The sequence below is a fragment of the Sylvia atricapilla genome, chromosome 3 (genome assembly GCF_009819655.1).
Source record: "Sylvia atricapilla isolate bSylAtr1 chromosome 3, bSylAtr1.pri, whole genome shotgun sequence".
NCBI lineage: Eukaryota > Metazoa > Chordata > Aves > Passeriformes > Sylviidae > Sylvia > Sylvia atricapilla.
Window position 1 is genome coordinate 57,276,504 of NC_089142.1, and position 21,992 is coordinate 57,298,495.

Below are 21,992 nucleotides of genomic sequence, written 5' to 3' on the forward strand. Positions count from 1 at the left end.
GTCGTTCCTGAAACAAACTCTGGTGCTCTTGCAAGTCTAGAATTCTAAGTAAGCATCATTATCTATATTATTTTTGACTATGTAGCAGGGTGACTAAGAGACTTCTGAATAGTTTTGTTGTGAAGTACATTTTAAAAAAGTACAGATGGACAAGTAATACTTTGGTGGAAAAGAATGGTTCAGCTGTGCTGGATTTCTGGGAGCTCTTTGATGTGGAGCAAGAATCCAGACAGCTGTTTATTTAAAACAAAAAGGCAGCAACAGAAAACCCCACCCAAACCCCTCCATCCCAAACACACAAAGAAAAAAGTTGTGAAAGCCAGTTGATTGATGATGGGAGCTGTATGAAATAAGACCAGGTGTGTCGGTTGTTGGGTTTTCGCAGTGTGCTTCAGTCATTTTACTCTGCTTTGTTATATCTCACGTATACCATAACTGCATTTCAGAAACACCAAAGTTATTTTGGGATGTCTCAGTAGAACTGCACTGAGAAGCTGGGAATAGGTATACTTGGATTAACATGTCTTTGTTAGTTTGTGGGTCATTTTTTGGTCTTTTTTCTTTTTTTAATAGCTTGATTTTTATTTTGTTTCTTCTTGATATCAGTAGGAAGCCTTTGAGGTGAATCTCTCAAGTGCCTCTACCTACCACTATTTGGTTCACATGAGAGTACTCGTGGAAAGCACAAAATTTGATTCTTTTGGATGTAACTAGACAAGATTATGTGTTCCAAGAAGCAACCATATGATATGTGGATATTAAGAGAATAAGACCTAGATCTAGACTGCAGCGATTATCCTGAAATGCGTGTGTTGCATGGATGCCAGGTTCTCAGCAAAAGCTTTTGCTGTACAGATCTGCTTCTATTGTACTGCACTATTTGCTGATGCAGCCATAGCCAGCAGGGATGAGGGATTCTAAATGACTGAGGGAAGTAATATTCTTCTGTTTCTGTGCTCATGCTACAGCTCTGTGTGAAACAGGTCTGCATAGAGGCACTGAAGGCTTGACTACAGTGATCAGCAGATCAGGTCTAGGTTTATAAACCAGCTACAGAACCCTTTTATATCAAAAAGTCCTGACATTTTTTCCCCTATCACCACATGCTACCCACCACCACTATAATTTCACTAACAGGCTACATGTAACTGGAGATGTGAGTAGGATAGATGACATTATTCAGGATGTGAACAAAAGCTGAAAATTTGGGCTGCTCTTTCCCCTTGGACATTGAATAATGTAATAATTTGAATGGCATTGAATATATGAATGCCAACTTAACTATGTTTTAAATCTTCTGTATATCTAGAAGTGTGTTGCCATTGTGGGTGGATATATTTATTCTGTAACCATAAGAGTTTTTGTGGAATTTATAATGGAAGAGCCATGCTGTGCCTTATGCTGATACCTATGAAGGAGCATGATTTTTTTTTCCCCTTTGTTTGGGTGTGTGCTGTTTTTGAAGATGTTAGCTATTGATTCTAAGAGCAAAGAGGTTAGTTGTTTTTGGGCCTGTTTTACTGCTGTCAGTAAAGTGGTAAGATGTGCAGAAGTCACATTCAGACTTCACTGGAGCGTGCACTAGGGACATTTATGTCTCAGAATACATGTGTTCTTCAGAAGTGACAGCAGTTTCTTTCACAGCTGCTTCTTCAACTTGGAAGTCACTTCTTTTGCCAGCGGTACTGTAGGTCACTGCTTGTAATGCCTGCTGTGCACCCTGGGGAATGAGGATCTGCCTCCTTGTGTAACAACATAATTTTTAGCAGTATCTAAATGAATAAGCTAAGGAGGTCTTTCTCTGTTGCCATTTCTCGGGGAACAGTAACTTAATACAGTAACAAACACGTCATTGCTGCTTCTTTAGAAGAGTTGTATAGTGCTACTAAGATATATAAGAATAAATTATATACTTGACTGCATTGTGGTAGTTGTTCCAGTAGAACCCACTTTGGCAGTCAGAGCTATTATACTCTGGAAATACTGGAACTTTTATTACTGGTAATCTCTGTAGCCATCTGACTTAGTGGAAATGGTGATTGATAGGGATTAGTTCTCTTGAAGCACTGGTACTTCTCACTTGGCAGCTTCTGCTTGTGGCCCTTGGTTGGAGCTTGAGCTGGTCAGGATTGATGATATGAGTATTTATGTCACTGACCTCTAAGAGGCTTCTCAACTTCTGCAGAAACGGGGTCTCTTAAAGAGCATGGGTGCAGAAGGTCTTTGCCAGGGTTGTCTTTTAGGACCTCATAAGGAAGATGACAAACACCTCTGTTAATTGTTTTGAGGAGCTGTCCAGGTCCTGTACTAAGGACCCTGGATACCTAAGAGGTATTCTTACTGTCCAGATGGCCCTCTTATCATCAAAGGAGGTCAAAATGAAACCTGCTGTGGTGACTGTGTGTTTTTCCTGCCTTGTGAGTTGTTGGAAGGCAAAAAGTTGACAGATTTTAAGCCTCTGACTGGGGCGTAGCAGTTCTTTTGACTCTTGCAGTTTTAATTAACCTGTGATATTGGTGTTTGCACAGAAGTCAATGCTTAGCCCAAAGATGGGAAACCCTAAATTACTTGTGCTGATCAGAGGACTATGCTCATTAACCTCCATGTTTTTCCTTTTTGACTGGTAATTGGATCTTCTGTAATCAAAGAGTATAAATTTATGGATGGTTCAGCCTCATTTATTACATTTGTTCTAAATAAGTCTAGAGAGAGCCTGCCTAACTTGCTCTGACTTCCTGTTGCTTTCCTGTAAATACTGTGGATGCCATATTTGCATTGTCTTCTTTCAAAACTTAACTCGAGGTCCAGTTTAGTTTGTCACATTTCATTGGCTTAAGAACCCCGAACTGGTACTCTTTCCTTCCGCATAACTGGGATGGTATGAGACGTCTGTGACAGGGTGCTTTTCCATGAATTTTCTACCAAAGCTGACGCAGCACTGGTAACCTCTGAAAACCTTAATTACTCCTAGCATCTTCCAAACAGCCAGCTGGAGCTTTAGCCATGAGTCTGACCTGGCTCTCTGTGTTAGTCCAGTGATTGTCTGCAGGAAGAATAGTGAGGCCCATCTGTTGGAATGTGGGATGTGCAGAGGTTACTGCCGTACTGCATTAATGTATGCATATAGGTGTGGGCTCTTGTTCCAACTGGTAGTGCAGCTGTAGGCATATGGTTCATGGGAGCACTTCTTTTGTCTTTAACTCACCCTTGGAGTCTTCTGATATGTGCTTCTGACATTTATGCTTTGGACTTATGATTTGTACTGTATTTCGGAATAGTGTGCATGAAGACAAAGGCAAAGAAAAGTGTATGTTCTAAGAGGGTAAATGAGGGGGGAAACTAAGCTGCACTGGAATTGGTAGGGAACATAAATACTTTACTATCTTTTATAGGTGGACCATGTGTTTCCAGAACTTTCATTATAAATCCATGCTTTCTAATTTCAGATGCTTCAATGGTATTTTGTGTATTTTATAAGCATGTCTATATACATGAGGATGTTTTGCTGCATTTATTCTACAAATGTGTTTATTTTTTACATATAGATATGGGGAAACAGCTGTTTCCTCCAGTCCTTTTGAAAATGTTTTAAAAAATAGCATTTTCTTGCAGTGGGAGATGGACGAATGGGATATGCAGAAGAAGCTCCCTATGATGCCATTCATGTTGGAGCTGCAGCCCCAGTTGTGCCCCAAGCAGTAAGCCTTTATGTTGTGTGTGTGTGTTTCTGTAATATCTTAGCTGTAGAGAATGCTTTGCATACATCTATATGTAAAATACTTGGTAGCTTGCACTGCTGGGAGTATCAGTGGGCAGTGTGGTATTACTGTATGGTGTGGGGGTTCTGTCTCTGTTACAATTGGGCTTCCTGTTGGTTTGATAAAGCTGTATGTTCTAATAACTCTGCTCTAAATAAACATGTTTTAAAGTGACATGTGTGCAACCCTCTATTACAACAGTGAACTGGAGCATTTTGTTTAATAAGATAATTTTATCAAACACTGATTTAAAAAAATTTAAGTGTATTTTCTAAGTTCCAAAGCACTCAGTTTGTTAAAAGTAAAGTGCTCAGCTGGAAGTACAAACGGTGCCATTTGTTCATAGCTTTCAGAATGGATACAGGTCAGTTCTTACTTGAGAAGCTGAAGAGTAACTAGGAGCTTTGGAGTGTGCATACATATAGGCCATTTTTGCAGATAAGATTTTTTTTCTCTTCCTTTCATCAGGCACATGGTAATACATATCATGATTTTATATGCTAGATGCCATTTAAGGTTTTTAATTCTTAGTGAGGAATAATGAAAGACTGGGCTTTGAGTTGTTATAGACAGATTGGACATTTCCAGAAAATGACCAGTCATGGTGGGTTGGGGTTTGGGTTTTTTTTTTGCTTCATTTTTTTTTAAAGTTGGTTGTGTATTTAGGGATTTTTTGAGGGGGATTGATTTGTTTGGGTTTTGTTGTTTGAGTTTTTTTGTTGGGTTTTTTTTTTGGGTAGGGGTGTTTAGGGAGGGTGTTCCCAGCAAAATATTGACAGGTCACAATTTAAAAAGTAACTGAAAGCTTATTTGTGAATGAAACAGTTCTTAATTATAACTTCTGTTAGCAATGGGGATTAAGGGTTATTTTCATGACATCTGGGAAGTATAAATTTTTTCTTGAGACTACTGTGATTAGCCTCCTTTAACTGTGAAAAAAAATTGCAAGCATTTCTCACATATTATGTTTATGTGTCACTTATCTTACTCATATTCATATATTTTAGACTAGTTTCATAAAAGGCTGTTCCATTCACAGAATGAAAGAGGAGCTGTTGGTTAGTGAGTTTGTTGAAGACAAAATTTTTCCAGGAAGAGAAATAATAAAGTCACCAATCTCAAGTCGTATTTTGAGGGCTTAAGGGGAGATGAGTTACCCCCAGAATTTTTGACAATGGGCCTGTACTGATGCACAATAACTATTGAACTGTTAAACAGTTTCAAAAGATTGAATCTGCTGTAAAAATAATTTGTGATTTACATGTTTCCCCCACATATATAGAAAATAAAACTGCAACTTAGCCAGTTAATTAAATAATTTTACTGTAATACCAGTTGTTGTACTGTGTTGCTGTGATACTCTCATTTTCAATGCACTTTTTATTTTTCCTAATGGAAGTAGTTATCTACTGCATAAAAGTAGATAGATACATACTGGCAAAGCTGTTAATCTACTGTAACATACTTTGGATCCAGCTTCTCTGAAGTGGCTGGTTACATTCTAATTTCTGTGTTGTGTTCTAGCTTATAGACCAGTTAAAACCTGGCGGAAGATTGATATTACCAGTTGGCCCTGCTGGGGGAAACCAGATGCTCGAACAGTATGACAAACTAGAAGATGGCAGTGTCAAAATGAAGCCTCTGATGGGAGTGATATATGTGCCTTTAACAGATAAAGAGAAGCAGTGGTCCAGGTGGAAGTGATTTTCTGTTCCACTTACTTCTTCCACACACATGCAAGGTGAAAGGGTGTGAATTTTAAGCAGATAGACTGCAAGGCCTGCCTTTGCTGCTGTCATTGCTTTCTGCTCCTCCATACCATGAAAAGTGACTCAGTCTGCATTACTACATCACCCAAAGGAGGTTATGCTAAGTTTGAGTTAAATTAAAAGCAGAAGAAAAATATTGCATGGGTTGCACTTTGTCTTTTTTGGACATATTTTCTTTAGTCTTTCATGTTTTGAAGATTATTATTTGTTGTTTTAAACACAGTATTTTCTAAGGTTAAACTTCACTTTTAATGAACTTTTTATAACTATTTTGCCCAATAATTAAGGTGAAGTGTAAAATTTTACTTAATAAATATTGTTTTGTCCTTTAAGTTAGTGTTAATTGGGTGTTCATTTTTTATTTTTCTGAAACACTACAAAAAAAGAAAAATCTTTGTAAAATCCTTTGTGGAAAATGTAGATGAGTGCTTGCAAGCACTTTTCCTTTAGCCCCCAAGTAGCAAAAAGTAGAGAGGATAATTCCTTCTTCCCTAAAGTGTAAATGTAGTTAAGTAGTGTTCAGAAAATTTTCTCAGACATGTTATTAGAATTCTATCATCTGTCTCTGATGGGGCAGTATTTGTGTTTGCCAATACAGCAAACTCTAAAGGCCTTTCTAGAAGCAGGAAACCTTCCAGTTTGCTGAATTGAACAGCCAGTAATAAATAAATAAATAAATAGACTTAATGCAGTTGTCAGCTTAAGCCATGCTAGACATTAGTATGTGAATGAATAAAGCAACACTGCTGTTTTGCTTCCTGGCAGAAAGTGCTTGTGAATGTATTATTTGCATTAGTGAAGTGTAGAGATGTGCACTGAGCTCTGAAAAACAACTCTTGAGCTTCATAACCTAAATTTAGATTTTTGGCTTTTTTGCCTTGATATTCTGGAATATAGCTTGTGATTTGAATACATGAATACTTAATCTAACCTATCAAAATATTCATAAAAAGTCCAAATAATGCAGTTTGCATACTGTTGCTTAGTGAAACCTCATTTCAGTGTTTCTTGGATTACTATATAGCCACCACGTACAAATTACTCTTAAAACAACTTCAGTGAAATACAGCTTAGTTCAAAGCTTATGAAGCGTGCTTGTTATTCAAATGTTTTGTATTTGTTATGCAAATGAATGCTTTGGCCTCGAATAATGCCAGTATTCCCTCAGTGTGCTACTCAGGGGTTTCCTGCCTCTTGTAAGGCTTTGGAAGCTTTCCTTTGTGGTCAGTTTCCTCCTCTGGCAAGTGTTTTATTTAAGTTTGGAGTCCATGCTTTGCTTGCTCTAAAAAAAAAATAGTTGTCTTCTTAAGCCTTCCTTCTCTCAGAGAGGTTTCATAGATTTTTTTCTCCGTTTCCACCTTATCTAATTAGAGTAGCAATTGGGATCTTTTTGGTAGCAGCAGTTGTGTGTTCATAAAACACTTGAAGAAGAGTTTCTTGAATGATAGTTTATCCCTTGCTACAAGTGACGATAGGGTACTGTGTTAAGGACTAGAATCCTGAGGTTTTTGCACCTCTTTGGTGCAGTTTGGTATTTCATTTTGTCTGCTAGCTTGGGAAGAGCTAATAGTTTGAGCCTTCCTCAGTCGTGCATATTCTAGGGTTATTTTCCCCAGAAATTTCTACAAGTTTCTGTGCTTTTCTGAAACACTTCTTGATTTTGTTTATTTCTTTTTAATTTAGGAATTTACAATTATGTTATTGGAAAATAAAAGTGCTTAGCCTGAAGGGTTCATCTGCAGTGGCATAGAGGCTGTATCTTGCCCTGCAAATTTATATTTCGTTCAGTCTTGAAACTCTCTGTTAAAGAAAATCTCAGAAGTCCACTTCTTGTAACATTTGATATTTCTTTAATTGTCCTTTTTGTAAGCTGGAGAGAATTCCCATTCCATTTTCTAGGATAACTGTGTACTGCTGACCTTACAGGAGGTCACATCTTCCTTTTTGTTGTTCTTCCTTGTTGACTATGAAGTGTATTGTCAGCCAGCTGCTGCCAAGGAAATTCCTAATTATAAGTCAGCATTTGCTGTCTCTGCTGGCATCAAAGATGAAAAAATGGTTTTTCTTCACTTCCTAGACTTCAGTTTTTCTTTTCTAAATTGCACAAGATCTGTGAGCAGAGTTCAGTTAGAGAATCCTCTGAAAAAGCATCTCTTAAGTGTTTCTGTAAAAAAATCTGTAGGGTATGGGAGACTAGTTGCTGTAAATCACAAATTCATTAAAGAGTAATCATTTTAAGATTAGCTCAATTCTATGTGTTTAGTTTGTCATTCTTTTACTTTACATTAGGTGATTTCACTCCTAATGCAGATAACTCTTTCATCACATTGAAGGAAGAATTGGTGTCCCTTCACAGAGTACAATTGATAGGCCAGCAGCATTGTCCTAGGCTAGCAGACCTTCCACTTGGCAGGATGTTTAAATTTTTGCTGATCCATTCACATTTTGGAATGTTCTTTAATGGGGCTGCAAGGTGCTTTTGCAAAGCAGCACAACACTCTTAAGTGGTGTGTTAAGTCAAACCTATCTGCAGGTATTTAGTATCATGCTTCACTATGTAAAACTGGAATGTGTAGCAAAAGGAAGTCTGGACTAGCTGGAAGGAAAAGGTTCCTTGGATTTCAATACATTTGCTAAATAAAGCATGTTATTTGTAAATACTGTTAAATTTCTTTAAATTTAGCCCATGACTTTCTAGTTTTGGTTCAGTTGCAATACTATTTTTTAATCTCCCAATATTAGTGGGAATCCTCTCAAATGTGACTCCCTGGAATGTTTAGAAGTAGAATATACACAGGAACTCTATCTCTGGTACAAAACAACACAGTTTGCCAGAGATCCAGCAGTCAATGCCCAGTTATGTGATTATACTGATAAGGGTATCCTTTCACATAAAACTTATCAATTGTTTTGAGGGTGTTTTTTTTACTAAAAATTAGGACAGAGAGAAGGGGTCTTGTGTTGCATAGTTGGGAACATGGCTTGATGGCTGCCTTATTGGCATATCTTGTATAAATTAGTATCTCTCTGGTTTTATTTTGCTGTGAGAGTTCACTTACTACTTATATGGAAAGATAATTTTAAAAATCAAAGAATCATGGTATTATTTAGGATAGAAAACATGTTTAAGGTCATTGAGTCTGACTTTGAACCAAGTGCTGCCAAGTCCACCACTAAACCATGTTCCCAAGGGCCACTTCGACACATCTTTTAAATACCTCGAGGGGATACCTTGTCTTGCTGGCCATGCTATTGCTGATACGGAGCAAAAGGGAGTGACAATGTAAATAACACTTAGCAATGAATCTCTGTTGCATTTGATTTTCAGACAGGCAGCTGTTTAAAAGTGTTAACTACTTTTGTCTTATATATTGTATTAGTAGACATTATTTATAAATGTCATGCTGAATTCATACTTGCTGATAAAATACAAAATTATAATGACAGTATGATCTTTCTGAGGAAAAACTTCAGTGACTAGACTGAGGCTGTTACAGTACCCTCTTATCTGTGCATCAACCACAATTAACACCCTTTTGGAAAATGTATTTATTAGGATATATTTTAATATGTTTCTGCTTAGAAACTCTTATTCAGTGTTTCAAGTGCCCCTGATGAGCTAGTTGACCAATTTAGTTTGAAATTAGCAGGTATTGTTTGCTGGAATTCCTCAGGCCATGCAGAATAATGATTATGGTTCAAGCTTTTATTTTACTTCAGCAAAAAGAATCTCTGCACAAAATATTTTAGATTAAATTAAAAAATTATGTGTTATTGTGGTGATTTGACTCTGACTGAATGCCAGGTGGTCACCAAAGCTGCTCCCTCCACAACTGGACAGAGGAGAGAGAATAAATACATCAGAAGACTCATGAGTTAATGACAGGGAGAGATTACTTACCAGTTACCACCATGGGTACAACAGACTTCACTTGGGGATATTAATAGAAATGATTGCCAAACAAAATCAAAGCAGGATAATGAGATGTAGAACAAACTTTACAAACACCTTTCCTGCACCCCTTCTCCCTCCTTCCTACCTCTGCCTCCTGCCCCCCAGCAGTGCAAGGAGGCAAGGACTGGGGTTTACAGTCAGTTAATCACGCGTTCTTCCCACTGCTGCTCAGGGAGAGGAGTCCTTCATCTGCTCCAGTGTGGGGTCCCTTCTACAGGACACAGTTTTCCATTAACTTCTCCAGCATAAGTCCTTCCTATGGGCTACAGTTCTTCATGAACTGCTCCAAGGTGGGTCACTGTTGTTGGGATGCAGTCCTGCAGGCACAGCCTGCTCCAATGTAGGTTCCCCACAGGATGACAAGTCCTACCAGGAAACCTGCTCCAGAGAGGGCCCTCCATGGGTCTGCAGGCCCCTGCCAGGACCCTGTTCCAGCACAGGCCTCCCATGGGTTCACAGCCTCCTCTCAGGCATCCACCTTCTCCAGTGTGTGCCCCTCCATGGGCTGCGGGTGGATCTCTGCATCCCTGTGATCCTCCATGGGCTGCAGGGGCACGGCTGCCTCACCATGGTCTGCACCACGGGCTGCAGGGGAATCTCAGCTCCAGTGCCTGGAGCAGTTCCTGCCTTTCCTCCCCTGCTCTGGGTGTCTGCAGGGCTTTTCATCTCCTGTGTTCTCACCCCATTCTTCTCTGCCCAATAGCTTTTTTCTTTCTTAAATGTGTTATTGCAGAGGTGTTGCTTCCATTCTGGATAGCTCAGTGTTGGCCAGTGGAGGGTCCGAGTAGGAGGCAGCTGGTGTTGGCTCTACAGAAAATGGAAGAAGCTTCTGGCACCTTCTCACAGAAGCCACCCTGCAGCCCTGCCCTTCTTTCCCCTTCCAAACCTTGCCAGGCAAACCTAGTACAATTATGTAAATGTGCATGTGATATATCTGATACAGTAGATTACAGAAAAAATTCTATATAATTTCAATTTATTCTCAATTTTATGACTGATCCTAGCAAATAATACATAATTTATAATAGCACCTTTCCAGGTTAAAATGCTACAAGTCTAAATATTGCATCTTTAAAGTTAGAAAGTGAGAAATAATGGGCTGCTGAAACACTGAGTAGATGCTGTATTTCTAATTCATAAAAGGCTACACTCTGAATTTCACTTTCAGTAATGATAACATACTTTCCATAGATGAATGATGTATTGAAAAGGGAAAGTCAAATGCTGCCTAATGACAAGAAAATTGGAGTGGATCTAAAAGAGTGAGATACAGACTGCAGATAGATTTATAAATGTTTGTTCAAATACTTAATCTGAATGCCTTCCACTAAGGAGGTGGTGACGGATTGCAAAGCTGCATGACTTACTTGTATCCTAAATTTATTGTTGATAAGATTTTTATTTTATTTCTTGACGAACTCTGTCATTTACCCGAAATGCTGTCTATTAGATTTTTTTCTGAGAATGTTTCTTGGTTTGTTGTTGGATATTCATAGTGGGAAGCGTAGAATATTAACGTATATGTTTTCCCTAGCAGTAAGCCAAAGTTTTTCAAACTTTCTTACATTTTTTTCAAGAATAGTAATTTTGAGCTAATGACTTCTGAAATTTGCTTTAACTTGAGCTTATGAAGTTGCTTTGATGACTCAGTTGACAGATGAGCGGTTCTCTTGCTGGAATTCCAAAGGCCTGAGATAGACTACTGTGGTGACTTAAACCCTAAATATATATATTGCTTGCTAAGCAGGAGCTGGTAAGCAGATTGGAGGGAGTGCATGTATGAAGGTGGAGAGGAATTATGTGAGTTGCATAAGAAGTGCAGCAAACAGCAGTGGCCAGAAATAATACAAATTAGTAGATCTTTCCTGTGGAGCTAGAGGACAACAGGATAGTTCTAACAAGGAAAGAGCAATCTTCTGAGTCTCCTTTTAAGCTTTGTAGCAGGATAGATTTTGTTCTTTGACAGGGAAGATAGGCCTGTATCCTGATTCTTACCAGTAGCTGAAACCTGGTAGATTTCCTAGCTTGGCAGTTTCTGATCCATACAGGATCAGCTCAGGTCAGCTGATGCTTGTTTGCAATATGTATTTATGTCTGTAAGCTGTGCTACATTAGGGAGAAAGCTGACAACTGTTACCTTTTGTGATCTGAGACTTTTCTGGAACTTTCTAATGTATACAGTCCAATAATTGACATACAAATTCAACTTCTGTCTGTAGAAAATAAGTGCTGTATATTTTTAACACTTACATTGTGGATTGGTTTGGGCTGGCATGCTATTAAATTAATGAGTAGTGAAGAGTACGTAAATAATCTCTTGAGGAAAGTTGATTCCCTTAATACAGTAAATGTTCGAAAAAATAAAATATGAAAATCCTTATTTTGAATGTTACATATAGGATGTAGTGGTGAGTGAATATGTTAAAGCAATGAAAAATACCAACAATTAAACATATATATTTATTTTAAATTATATATTTATATAATACTTATATGTTTTAAGAAAAGAAAAAAATAACCATCTCACTTTAAATACCTTAAGTGCATTTGCAAAAAGGCAAAAACCTTGCTAACACCTGCAGCTGGGTAAAATCATTGTGTTTAATAGTTTCAAAGTAAATACAGAATGTTTCTTAGGCTTAAAGTTTCTTGAGGATCTACCTTGGGTTTGAAGGATTAAGAATTGCTTGTCACAATAAAAGACCAGGGTTTTATAAAGTTGTGAGTGTGTGCTAGGAATCAGGATAAAAATCACACCCACAATTAGGTGTATGAGACTAAGCAACAGCAGTAATTACATTACTTAAAGTAATTACATTACTTAAATACACTTTTTGAAGTTGTAAAAATTAACTGATGACGCAGCTCCTGGAAGTGTTAGGGATGAATTAAGCACTTGGTCTGAATTCACTGGCACTGCATTTTAAACTGGGTATCAGATGTTCATTTCTTTTTTTCTGTTTAAAGTAAGCAAATACCCATTCTGTGAGATAGGCAAATACGGAGAGCTTCCAAACCGTTAGCTATAAAAAGTTGGTTTTTTTTTTTTTATCCCTGCCAAGATGTGTTCTTATGCCTCCTCCTTTTTTCTGCTGTCTGTAATTACTGCAGTGCTCTAAAGCTCTGTGATTAGTACTTTACTATTAGGAGGCAGTGCAAAGTGCAAAGAATGCAAATATTTATCACTTAGAAGGTTTGCATCTCAACTGCATTAGATAGAAAACTAGTCATTTAAGCACTAGTTTCTACAGCCTTTTCAGTTGCTTTTTACAATGTTTCGCATGCTGTCATTCCATGCTGTATGATTCCTGGAGCATAATAATGTCTTTGTAACTTAAAAGTTTTGTATGTGTGCATGTAGAACTAGATTTTTGTGCGTTAGTTTGCATGATAGCTGGAACTACTGTTATGTATTGAGCCAGCAATCACATTACTGAGGGTTTTCCTAATTCAGACACTGCTTTGGCTAATGAGGCTGATGCACCTACTAAAAGAAAAATTGTGGCAAACTCATTCTGAATTTATAGATCACTTGGGCCTCTATAAAAGAAGCAGAACACTTCTCTTCAAGTTTTCCAGTGCTCAGAGTGGCACAGTGCACAGATTTCAGATTTGATGGGCATTTTGGATTAAAATTAATGCTTTAGAAATACTTAAACAAATCACTACTATGTGATAACTTTATGGTTCTAATATAGGTTTTATGGGTTTCTTGTTTCAGTGTGTTTTAAATGTCCTACAGGGACAAACTTATGCATTTTCTAGATTCCTTTCAGCGATTTAGAGAGACTTCTGATACATTCTTTCTAACTAGATCTCCTTTTAGCTCACACACAGACACACACACTGTCCTGCCCCCAGCCTTTCCATAACCTACTCCTGATTTATTGTAGTCCTTCAGGAGCTAGTCGAGTTCCTCTGAGAAATAAATCAACTAAGTGGTACAAACTGCATGACAGGGATGCGAGACTGTGTTCCCACTTTCTTGAGAATTCTTGAGTGCAGCTGAAGCTAAACTTGCCTTTTTGGCAGCTGCAGAGGATGGGTTTTGCCAATACTCTGTCTAGTAAGTTGGCTCAGTTGCTTGCCAGTGTGTAGCCAGCAGAATTCGGATGGCAGGTAGCTGTGTTACTAGCTGTGCAGTGTGTGGAGTTTCCTTAAGGCAAGTGATCCATTAAATGTAAAATAGAGGGACCCATATTTCACAATAAGTCACGTAATAGTATGAGATTATATGGGATTGCTGTTGCCTTTCCTTTGGTATTTCTTTTTTTTTTCTCAAATGCTTGAAGAGATTTCTGAAGTTTTGCTGATGTGTGTGAGCACTTAAATGTAACCTGATTCAAAATCAAAACTTTTCAAATACCATTTCCAAGGGGAGAAGAAACATAACTGCATGTGTTTTCTTTCTACAGGGATGAATTGTAAAAGCTACATCATCTTGACCCAAACATAGTGTTACAGTGGACTGCTCATCTCCAGTTCTAAAAGCTTTTTGAAAACCAACAGCATTGCAGCTTGTTTTGGACTTCGTTATACTGTTGTTATCAGCATGGAAAAGCGTGGTGTTTGTTTTATTTTTTTAGATGCTCAAGGCAAATCTGATAAAGAAATGGTGGAAAGTTTTATGTGGGCACTGTTTTATTTAACATGCCTTTATTTCACTTTCATCTGTTCGAAGTGAATTTCTGCAAAACTGCAGATGAAGACCTATAGGCTTTTGAGCTCTAATTTTGATGGGGGAACTTGAACACTCACTTCTCTCAGCTCCTGTGTCCCTTGGTAAAACTGCTTCTGTGCACCTTACGACACTACGTAGGTAATACCAGGTTTTCTGTGTTCCAACGTCTGCTAGATGCTACTAAAAGGAGATGAACTTCCTTTCTAAGCTTTTGACATGGTGTCATAGACTAGCATGTAGTAGATACAATCAACTGCTTTTTTACCTTAAAACCAGGCATTTGTATATATGAAATTTCAAGACATCTGAGGTAGGTAGCTGCTCTTATCAAACATTGCTGTTCAAGCTGGACGTAACAGACATGGTTTTCCCTTTCCTTCTAAAATTGATTACTGTGATCTTGAAATTCTGCTGTGGTTTATAGCTCAGTGCTGGTGTGATACGCATGGATCTAACTCCATGAATGTGAGGTGTGTTCCAATCACTGAACAATTTACACAATGCTGCTTTGCCAAATAAAGTTAAAAGCAAAAGGGGGGTTTTGTGCTTGTGCGGAAGATTAGGATGGGTAGGTAGTCTGAGATATGGATTGCTAGATTCTTTATTAAAAACCAAACCCCCCTTTGGTTCTAAAAGAAAGTTGCTTTTGCAAAGCCATTTGCTGTATTAACATTCTTATTTTTATAACCGTGGGAACCCAGGAAAAATTCTGGCTTTTTAGAAAGCGAATTCCAAATTGCTGTAAAAGGAACACATCATGCGTGCAGAAAGAATCCTGGACTCCTAAGTACAGACAGATGTACTTATTCAGTTTTCATCTAGAAGAATAGTTAGAAGGCTATAAACCTTTTTTTCTGCCCTAAGTTTTCTGTTTGGTAATGTAAAATGTCAACAGCAAATTGCGAAGCAGTACAGTAAGGTGGGCTGCTTTGGGAAAGGGGGAAGTGTGTCTTCAGTCATCCTGCTCATATTTGAGCAACCAGGAATTAAGATAAATAGTGTATTATCTTTTCTTTTTTTCTTATGATAGGAATGATTATAGAATAAAACAACTCATAATGATCGCTGGAAAAAACACCAAAACAACTTCTTATGGTGGAAGAGCAATAATTTTGTGATAGGATTAATCCCTGGAAGCATAAAGGTTAAAATTCAAAGGCCTCTGAATATGGAAAAGGAACTTTTTACATAATCTGCTTTTTGAAGGTCAGCCCCCATTTTGTCCCTCTGGAAAAGACACTATATGACTTAATTTATTTAGATACTTGGAAGTTAATGTACCACCTCCTGATCTGACTGCAGCCTGGGAGCACAAGCACAAGATTGATCTTCTAAAGAAATTAATATAGCGTGTATTCTAGAAAATACAATCCAGAAAAATCCACTTGCGTCTGACAAATTTGTACTAACCCACAGTCAACTGTGACTCTAGTTCTCGGTGTTGAAGTGAAATATCTTGACTGATGCATGCTAACGTTCAACCTTTTGGTCACTGTATCTTTCAGTTTGAGTTCAGCTTTATTTACATCTTCTCACTAATTTAATACGTTAAATGAAAGATACGAGTTCAACTGTATCCAAATTCCTGTCTCTGGACACAGTGTAATAAGCTAGCCTGACTTGGAAGTGGTGTTAAAGCTGACCCGATGACAGCTTCCTGGGGGAGAACCACTTCAGGAGGTGTAAGGCTTCAGGGACCAAGGCTGTGAGAATAGTGCACCCATTCCACTGAAGGGGTTGATGATAGTCAAGGTACTCAGACAGAAAGGAGTATCCAGGAGTAGCATTTAGGAGTAAAAAATGGAAACTCCTCCATGATGGAGCAATGGTTCTGAAGTGAAAACTTGGAGACAAGGACAAGTTGAAATGCAGAAGACTTGAAGAGCTTGAATAAATGCTGTGTGAACTGTCTGAATTGCTACTTTGCCAAATAAAACAAATTGAGAGGAAGCTGTATTTAGGTGTCTGTCTGATTTTGTCGTTGGTTTTGTTGGTTTTTAACCTTCAACAGGATCTCACAAATCCAGAAGAAAACATGTATAAAAATGCAGGTTTGCAAGCTGACCAGAACTATGTGTCCATTTTCAGTCAATTAATGTACTGCAGCAGTTACAAAGCCTGTTAATACTACCTGGAATGTAAATGGAGGGTTTGGTGGCTGTTTGGAATTTTTCTTAGTTCACATCTGTGTGTTTTGGTGAACAGGCTCTGTGCACAGTTCTGTCTGCTGTCCATAGTTGAATCCAGCTACATTGGAGAGTGTGATTTTCCATTTGCAAGGATTAAAGTTTTGTCTCTTTATAAGAGGTGCAGTCATGTTGCACTGGGTTGTTACTATCACCTCTAAGCCACAACAGCTTGGGAGAATGGATTGGCTGAACTCTGAGTTGCTTATCCAGTTGTTTCTGGAATCCGGACAGTAGAAGACTTGGAAAGCCAATATCTTTATCTTGAAGGTTGTGGGTTCTCCACAGAGGATGAATTCTTCAGAGCTGGACGGATTCTTTCTGTTTATGCAGCAGGAATGACTTTGTACTTTCTCCATTCAGACTGGTCAGCTGGCTTGAGGCACAGAGCCCGTAACGTGATTTTTTCTGGAGGGAAACCAGCACGTGTGCACCAGCACTGCTGATGAAGCCACCTGGATGATTCCTGAAATGTTTGGTAGTCATCGAGTTTGAAATGGGCAATAATGCCTGGAGGTAGGGGGGTTCTGTGTGGTAGGCTCTGGAGCTTCCAGCTGGCAGCAGTTCTCTCCACATGTGCAGTGTTTTTGTGACAGGGTGACAAGCTCCAGGATTTTAATTCCGGGGACTGTGGAATTAACACATCAGCACAAAAAGGTAAAGTAAAATACTCTGAGGAAAATTCTGAACTAGTACTCTCCATCCTGCCAGGAAGATGGGTGTTAACCCATTCTTACAGTAGCAGCGTTTTCTTCCTTCTACTCATTAATGTGCCTTAGGCTGTGCTGCTTTTGATTTAAATGCAGTTCACAGAAGGAGACCATGAGAGAATTCCTTCTGAACTTTGACATGATACAAAGGATGAGTAATGCAAACCAAACTCATGATTTGTAGCTTTGGTTCTATTTAGCTGATTTTAAACATATTACGATGCAGTTCAAAAGATGAATAGTTACCTTTATGGAACCTTGATCCCTGTCCCAAGCAATGTGGAAGAGGTGTTTGGCTGAAGTGAATGAAGGGTGGTCCTGGTCCTGGTTCAGAACAATGGCAGGTGAGGTCACACAAGCACATTGTGCAGAACCAAACAAAAAAATGCAGAGGGGAAGTGTTGCCACAAAGATGGCTCAGGGAGATGCAGGAGATGATGAGCTCTCAAATTGGTCTTTTGCATTTCACGATGTTCAGACTTCATAGATCAGGAAGGGTAAATTAGAGTTATACTGTGTATACAGTAGATGGCTTCAAGCATGGGGTTTGAGTGGGTTCTGTGGGTTCATACATTTTGCCTTTGTTGGGTCTGTTTGAGTTTCGTCCATCTGCTTTTAACTACGAAAGGTTGTGAACTGCAGACCAGTTGTTGTAAGTGAACAGACACGCTTAAGCTATTATAACCCCACTTTGCCTTTATGGTAAGTAACACACACTTGTGTGCTCAGTCCCCCCAGCTGGCAAGGTTTGAGGTTCCATGCCTCAGCCAGGTTTGAAGAAATAAGCATGGACTAAAACTTGGGCCTTATTCTGGCAGAGGGGATGTAAAGTTTCCTCTACCTGGCCTATTTACCTCCCGCACTTCGTCCTTGACATACAGGGCTGCTTTCTGTTCCAGGTAGTAGTTTTTTACACAGCACAAATTCATGATGCAGCAGATGCACTCTGAATTTTCCTATGAAAGGCTGTTACTGTTCTCTCATGCTCTTGGCAGGGTGTTAATGAGATGCTCAGCAGGATGTGCTCGGGAACTAAAATCGTATTTCTTTAAATTATGAATTGAGTGGGCATAGCTATTGCTGAAATATGTATGGAGGAAATCCAGCTGCCCATTGAATTGCCTGAAAGCTTCAGGAAGGAGAAATGAAAATAACTCACTTCGTGTCTCATCATACCAAATTTAGAACTTGAGACAATCCTGTGCCTTTTAGAAAAACTCTTTTAGCAACAACAGACTATTTTCATAAATAATAATGAATTGATTAAGTTGATGAAGTTACTCTGAGATCTCACTTTGATTCTCTAAGGTTTCTTTGTGGCCAGCCATTTTCATCATATGCTTCTTAGCAACTGACCTGGTAGATGCTCTTGAAAACATTCCCAGTACTTCTGAGAAGCTGAAGTCCTTTTTTCAGCCATGTTTGGGCTTATGTTTGCATTTTATGTGTTTGTACTATGAACAAGCCATGTTTATTACTGTTCTGGGTTGAGCTGCCTCCTATCCCATATATCCATCCCCTATCTTGGATATGTTGTTATGTCTCGCAGCTGAATCCCGCCCTCTTGGGTGGGAGCCTGCAGTTCTTTCTTTCTTTTTCTTGGCTGTTTCGGCTCTTGCTTCAGCTGGCTCGGCTGCTTTTGCCTTCTTCGCTTCACTTCGCTTTGCTTTGCTCTGCTCTCCGGCTGCCCCTGCCGCCGTTTTTCTTCCCCTCCGCTGCTTCTGTTTGTTTTTTTTTTTTCCCTCCTTCCTTCTTCCCCCCGCCCCCAAGGTTTGAACCGGCTCCGGACCTGACCTGACCTGAGAAGCTGGAGAAGTCCCGGGCCAGACAGAGACGCGTCAGCACCCTCCTCATCACAGTAACCCGTCTTTCCCACTATTCGGTGTTGGGGAGTGTATTTTTGTCAATAAACCGGTTTTTCCACTTTCCTCCGAGGTATTTTCCTTCCCGAACCCAGGGCTGGGGGGGAAAGGGGTGGTGGAGGTTTGGTTTAGGGGACTCCTTTTGGAGGTTCTTCCCTAATTTACTCCAAACCAGGACAATTATGTTCTGCCAAATCCTTTTTCAGCTATAATGGAGAATTGGCTTCTGAGATAAACCAGTAACTTTTACTGCAGGTGCCTTATGGACTAGGAGGACACTCTCGAAGGCCTCCGATTAGGAAAATGGCTGATTGAGAGCACCTGCCAAGGGTACTGCTCTCATCAGAGCTCTAGAGAAGCTCCTCTCCTCTGGATATAGAGGCAGCCTCAAGATAGTCATCTCTTGGGTATGGAATTAGCCTTCAGGGCTGCTTTCCATATAGGTCCAATCTTCCATTGGGCTGCCTGCTTTCAAGTCCTTTACAGTCCTGCACTCTTTCAATTTCCCTGCTCCCTCTGTATCTCTCTTGTCCCATCATTTGGTTTGAGTGTAGAAATCTTAAATACATCTCTTTAATGCATTAGAATCTGGTAGATTTAAGAACTATGTTGGAATGTCTTGCTCTGCCCTCTTTAGAACAGGATTCTACATTTCTGTTGACCAAGGAAGTGGTGACTCTCAGTCCTTCACAGAACCTTTCTGCTTTTTTCTGCTAGCTTGCTCAAAATACATTTTTCGTTGATTTATATTGGTTTATAAGTGTCAGCCAGGAGCCTTATAACTGCAAAAAATAAATGTTTTATTAAAAAAAATTAAAAATTTGTTTCTGTGTACTAAAAAATTTGTTTCTGAAGTGTGATGATCCAGTCATTCTGGATTTCTCTTTCTTCGTGTTTCAGGGCTCCAGTGCAGAGTGCAGCTCACTTGTTAGTTGTTTTAAGTAACTATTGCTTGAAAAACATAGAGCAGAGTTACTTTTACACATTTTTCCCCCTTTAAATATTCCTTGTTTACAGCATGTTTCCCTGTCACTCAGCACACTGATTGTGTCATGGGCTCTTTTTCTTATTAATTACTCTGTGTTTATTGCCTCTGTCTGTTCTTTATGCCCATCCGTGCTCTCTGAATCTTCTCTAGCTTTTCCCTTTGCTTTTACTCCTTTAGCTTTTGCCATTAGAAACTGAAAAATCCCAGTTCCTGATGCACATGAAAACAGCCAGCACAGACCTCAGTGATGCATGACTGTGGATTCTATTAGGGCTTACTTGAAAGGCTCTCCTTTTGTTTTGGGGTGGCGTGTTTGTGTTGCTATTGGTTCCTGTCTCTGACTGGCTCTGTGCAGTTTGGAATTGAAACTCTTATGCTTTATCTAGGATTTGAAAAGCAAATGGAGCATCACACTGACCTATTTCAGCCTTTTTGTTTTGCAAATGTGCTCTTGGAACTGCCCCTGCTATTATCCTACAGTGCTATGGAATGATTACAGCGAGATGTTTAGGCTAGGATCCTCTGCAAAAGTGGGCAGCAAGAAGCCCATACTATGGAAAAACCCCCATTACTTCTAAATATGGATCAAACCTGGGTAAGTATTGTAGTGTTTGCTACTCTGAAGGAATTTGTACCCTTAAGCTCTCTGAAGGGCAAAACAGTTTTTAAAAAACAGTCTAAGTGAAATAATCTTGGTCAACGTTAAAATACACTGACAAAATAAATTTTAATGACCTCTCCTAATACACAGAGGAACAACATCCACAGGACTATGCAGTCAGGGTAGTCAATATTCTCTGCTTGCCTAAAGTGCTGGTAAGAATAGGTGGATTGAGCATATTCACAGATATGTGGATAGACAAATGTCAGTGTTTAGGACAGGGAAAACAGATCTGACAGACTTCAAATAATGATGACTTTCACACAGTGTCTCACTTCTGCTACAGGATAAGCACTCGTAGGTCCCTTTCAACTCAGAATATTCTGTGATCTGTAACCGTGTAAAACTCCCCAGCTCTGGGGTCTGCATGAGAGGCCATGAATGCAGTTTTAGCAAAGCAGCCATGAAGCTGGGCTAGAAGTACAGCCTGCTCTGAGCACTCTTTTGACATCAGAGGGAGACCCCCAGCCTTGGGAGTGGCTGGGAAGGGGCTACAGAAGTCGTGTCAGCAGGAGGCAGTGGCTGGGAGCTGCCTGGGGAGAAGGAAAAAGCATTCTTAGCATGTTGACAGTATTTTCTGCTACTCCCAGGTGTGCTCTAGCTCAGTAGTTCAGTATGACTTACTGAAAATCAAATAACATGAAAACTATTAAATGCAAACACATGGTATTGAGACCACTGTGTGTGTTAATTGCAGGAGCTGCCAAGCCAATTTGCTAACTTTGTCTTGCTCTCCATCCAGCTGACAATGCCCCCAGGCTCTCTCGTGAGATGAAGACTATTTTATTTCACTCCAGCCGTGGGGTTTGCTGTCACCTGGGAAGTACAGGTCTCCAGCTGGTGGCCCACAGGGCAGCAACTGTCACCATCTCCCTGGCAGAAAGAAGAGTCCCTGGGAAGACTGTGGCAACTGTAACCCAGCATTAGCCAGACTCCTGTACTGTGTTTGCTGTCTGCTGCCCTCTGCTTGGAGGCGTTCATTCTCAGCTGTCATATGCAAAATCCGTGAAGGTTTATTCCACCAGCAGCAGCACAGAAACAAAGCCTGCTGTTGGGTAAAGTGACTAGAAAGCTGAACTCTTGCTTTCCACACTGTCCTGGCTGGCTTGTGCTTTGTGCCACATCTTGCTGTTGTCTTGCCAAGCAGAACAAAACCAAAGCTTTTGTTCTGCTGCTGGCTGTGTGCCAGGGTAGTGGGTTTTGGTAATAGGAGTACAGTGGGCACAGAGAGAAAAGACCACTTTTCTTGCTTCTTTGGTAAGGTGGTGAAGGGCATTTAGGTATTTAATTGAAACCCAATGCAAATTTCAATGATGGAAAATAAGACCCCAACTAAATGGGTAGTGAGTCCTCCCTAGAAGGCTGTATTTAAAATGTCTTTTGGGTCTTGTGCTATTTGCCATGTCTACTGGGGGCTGGGAT

At 39.6% G+C, this 21,992-nt stretch overlaps 1 protein-coding gene across 4 annotated transcripts in view; it reads left to right on the forward strand.

The window, feature by feature from the left end:
* PCMT1 (protein-L-isoaspartate (D-aspartate) O-methyltransferase) overlaps positions 1-16,119 on the forward strand; it is a 35,975-nt gene extending 19,856 nt beyond the window's left edge. For 2 of the 4 annotated variants that reach the window (XM_066315477.1, XM_066315479.1), the window contains 3 exons: positions 3,613-3,698; positions 5,283-5,499; positions 13,898-16,119. In XM_066315477.1, coding sequence (XP_066171574.1) covers positions 3,613-3,698; positions 5,283-5,462 — 266 coding nt within the window. In that variant the 3' untranslated portion in view covers positions 5,463-5,499; positions 13,898-16,119. The remainder of the gene's footprint in view (positions 1-3,612; positions 3,699-5,282; positions 5,500-13,897) is intronic. The other 2 variants (XM_066315475.1, XM_066315478.1) reach the window with 1 other exon arrangement.
* Positions 16,120-21,992: the final 5,873 nt, after the last annotated feature.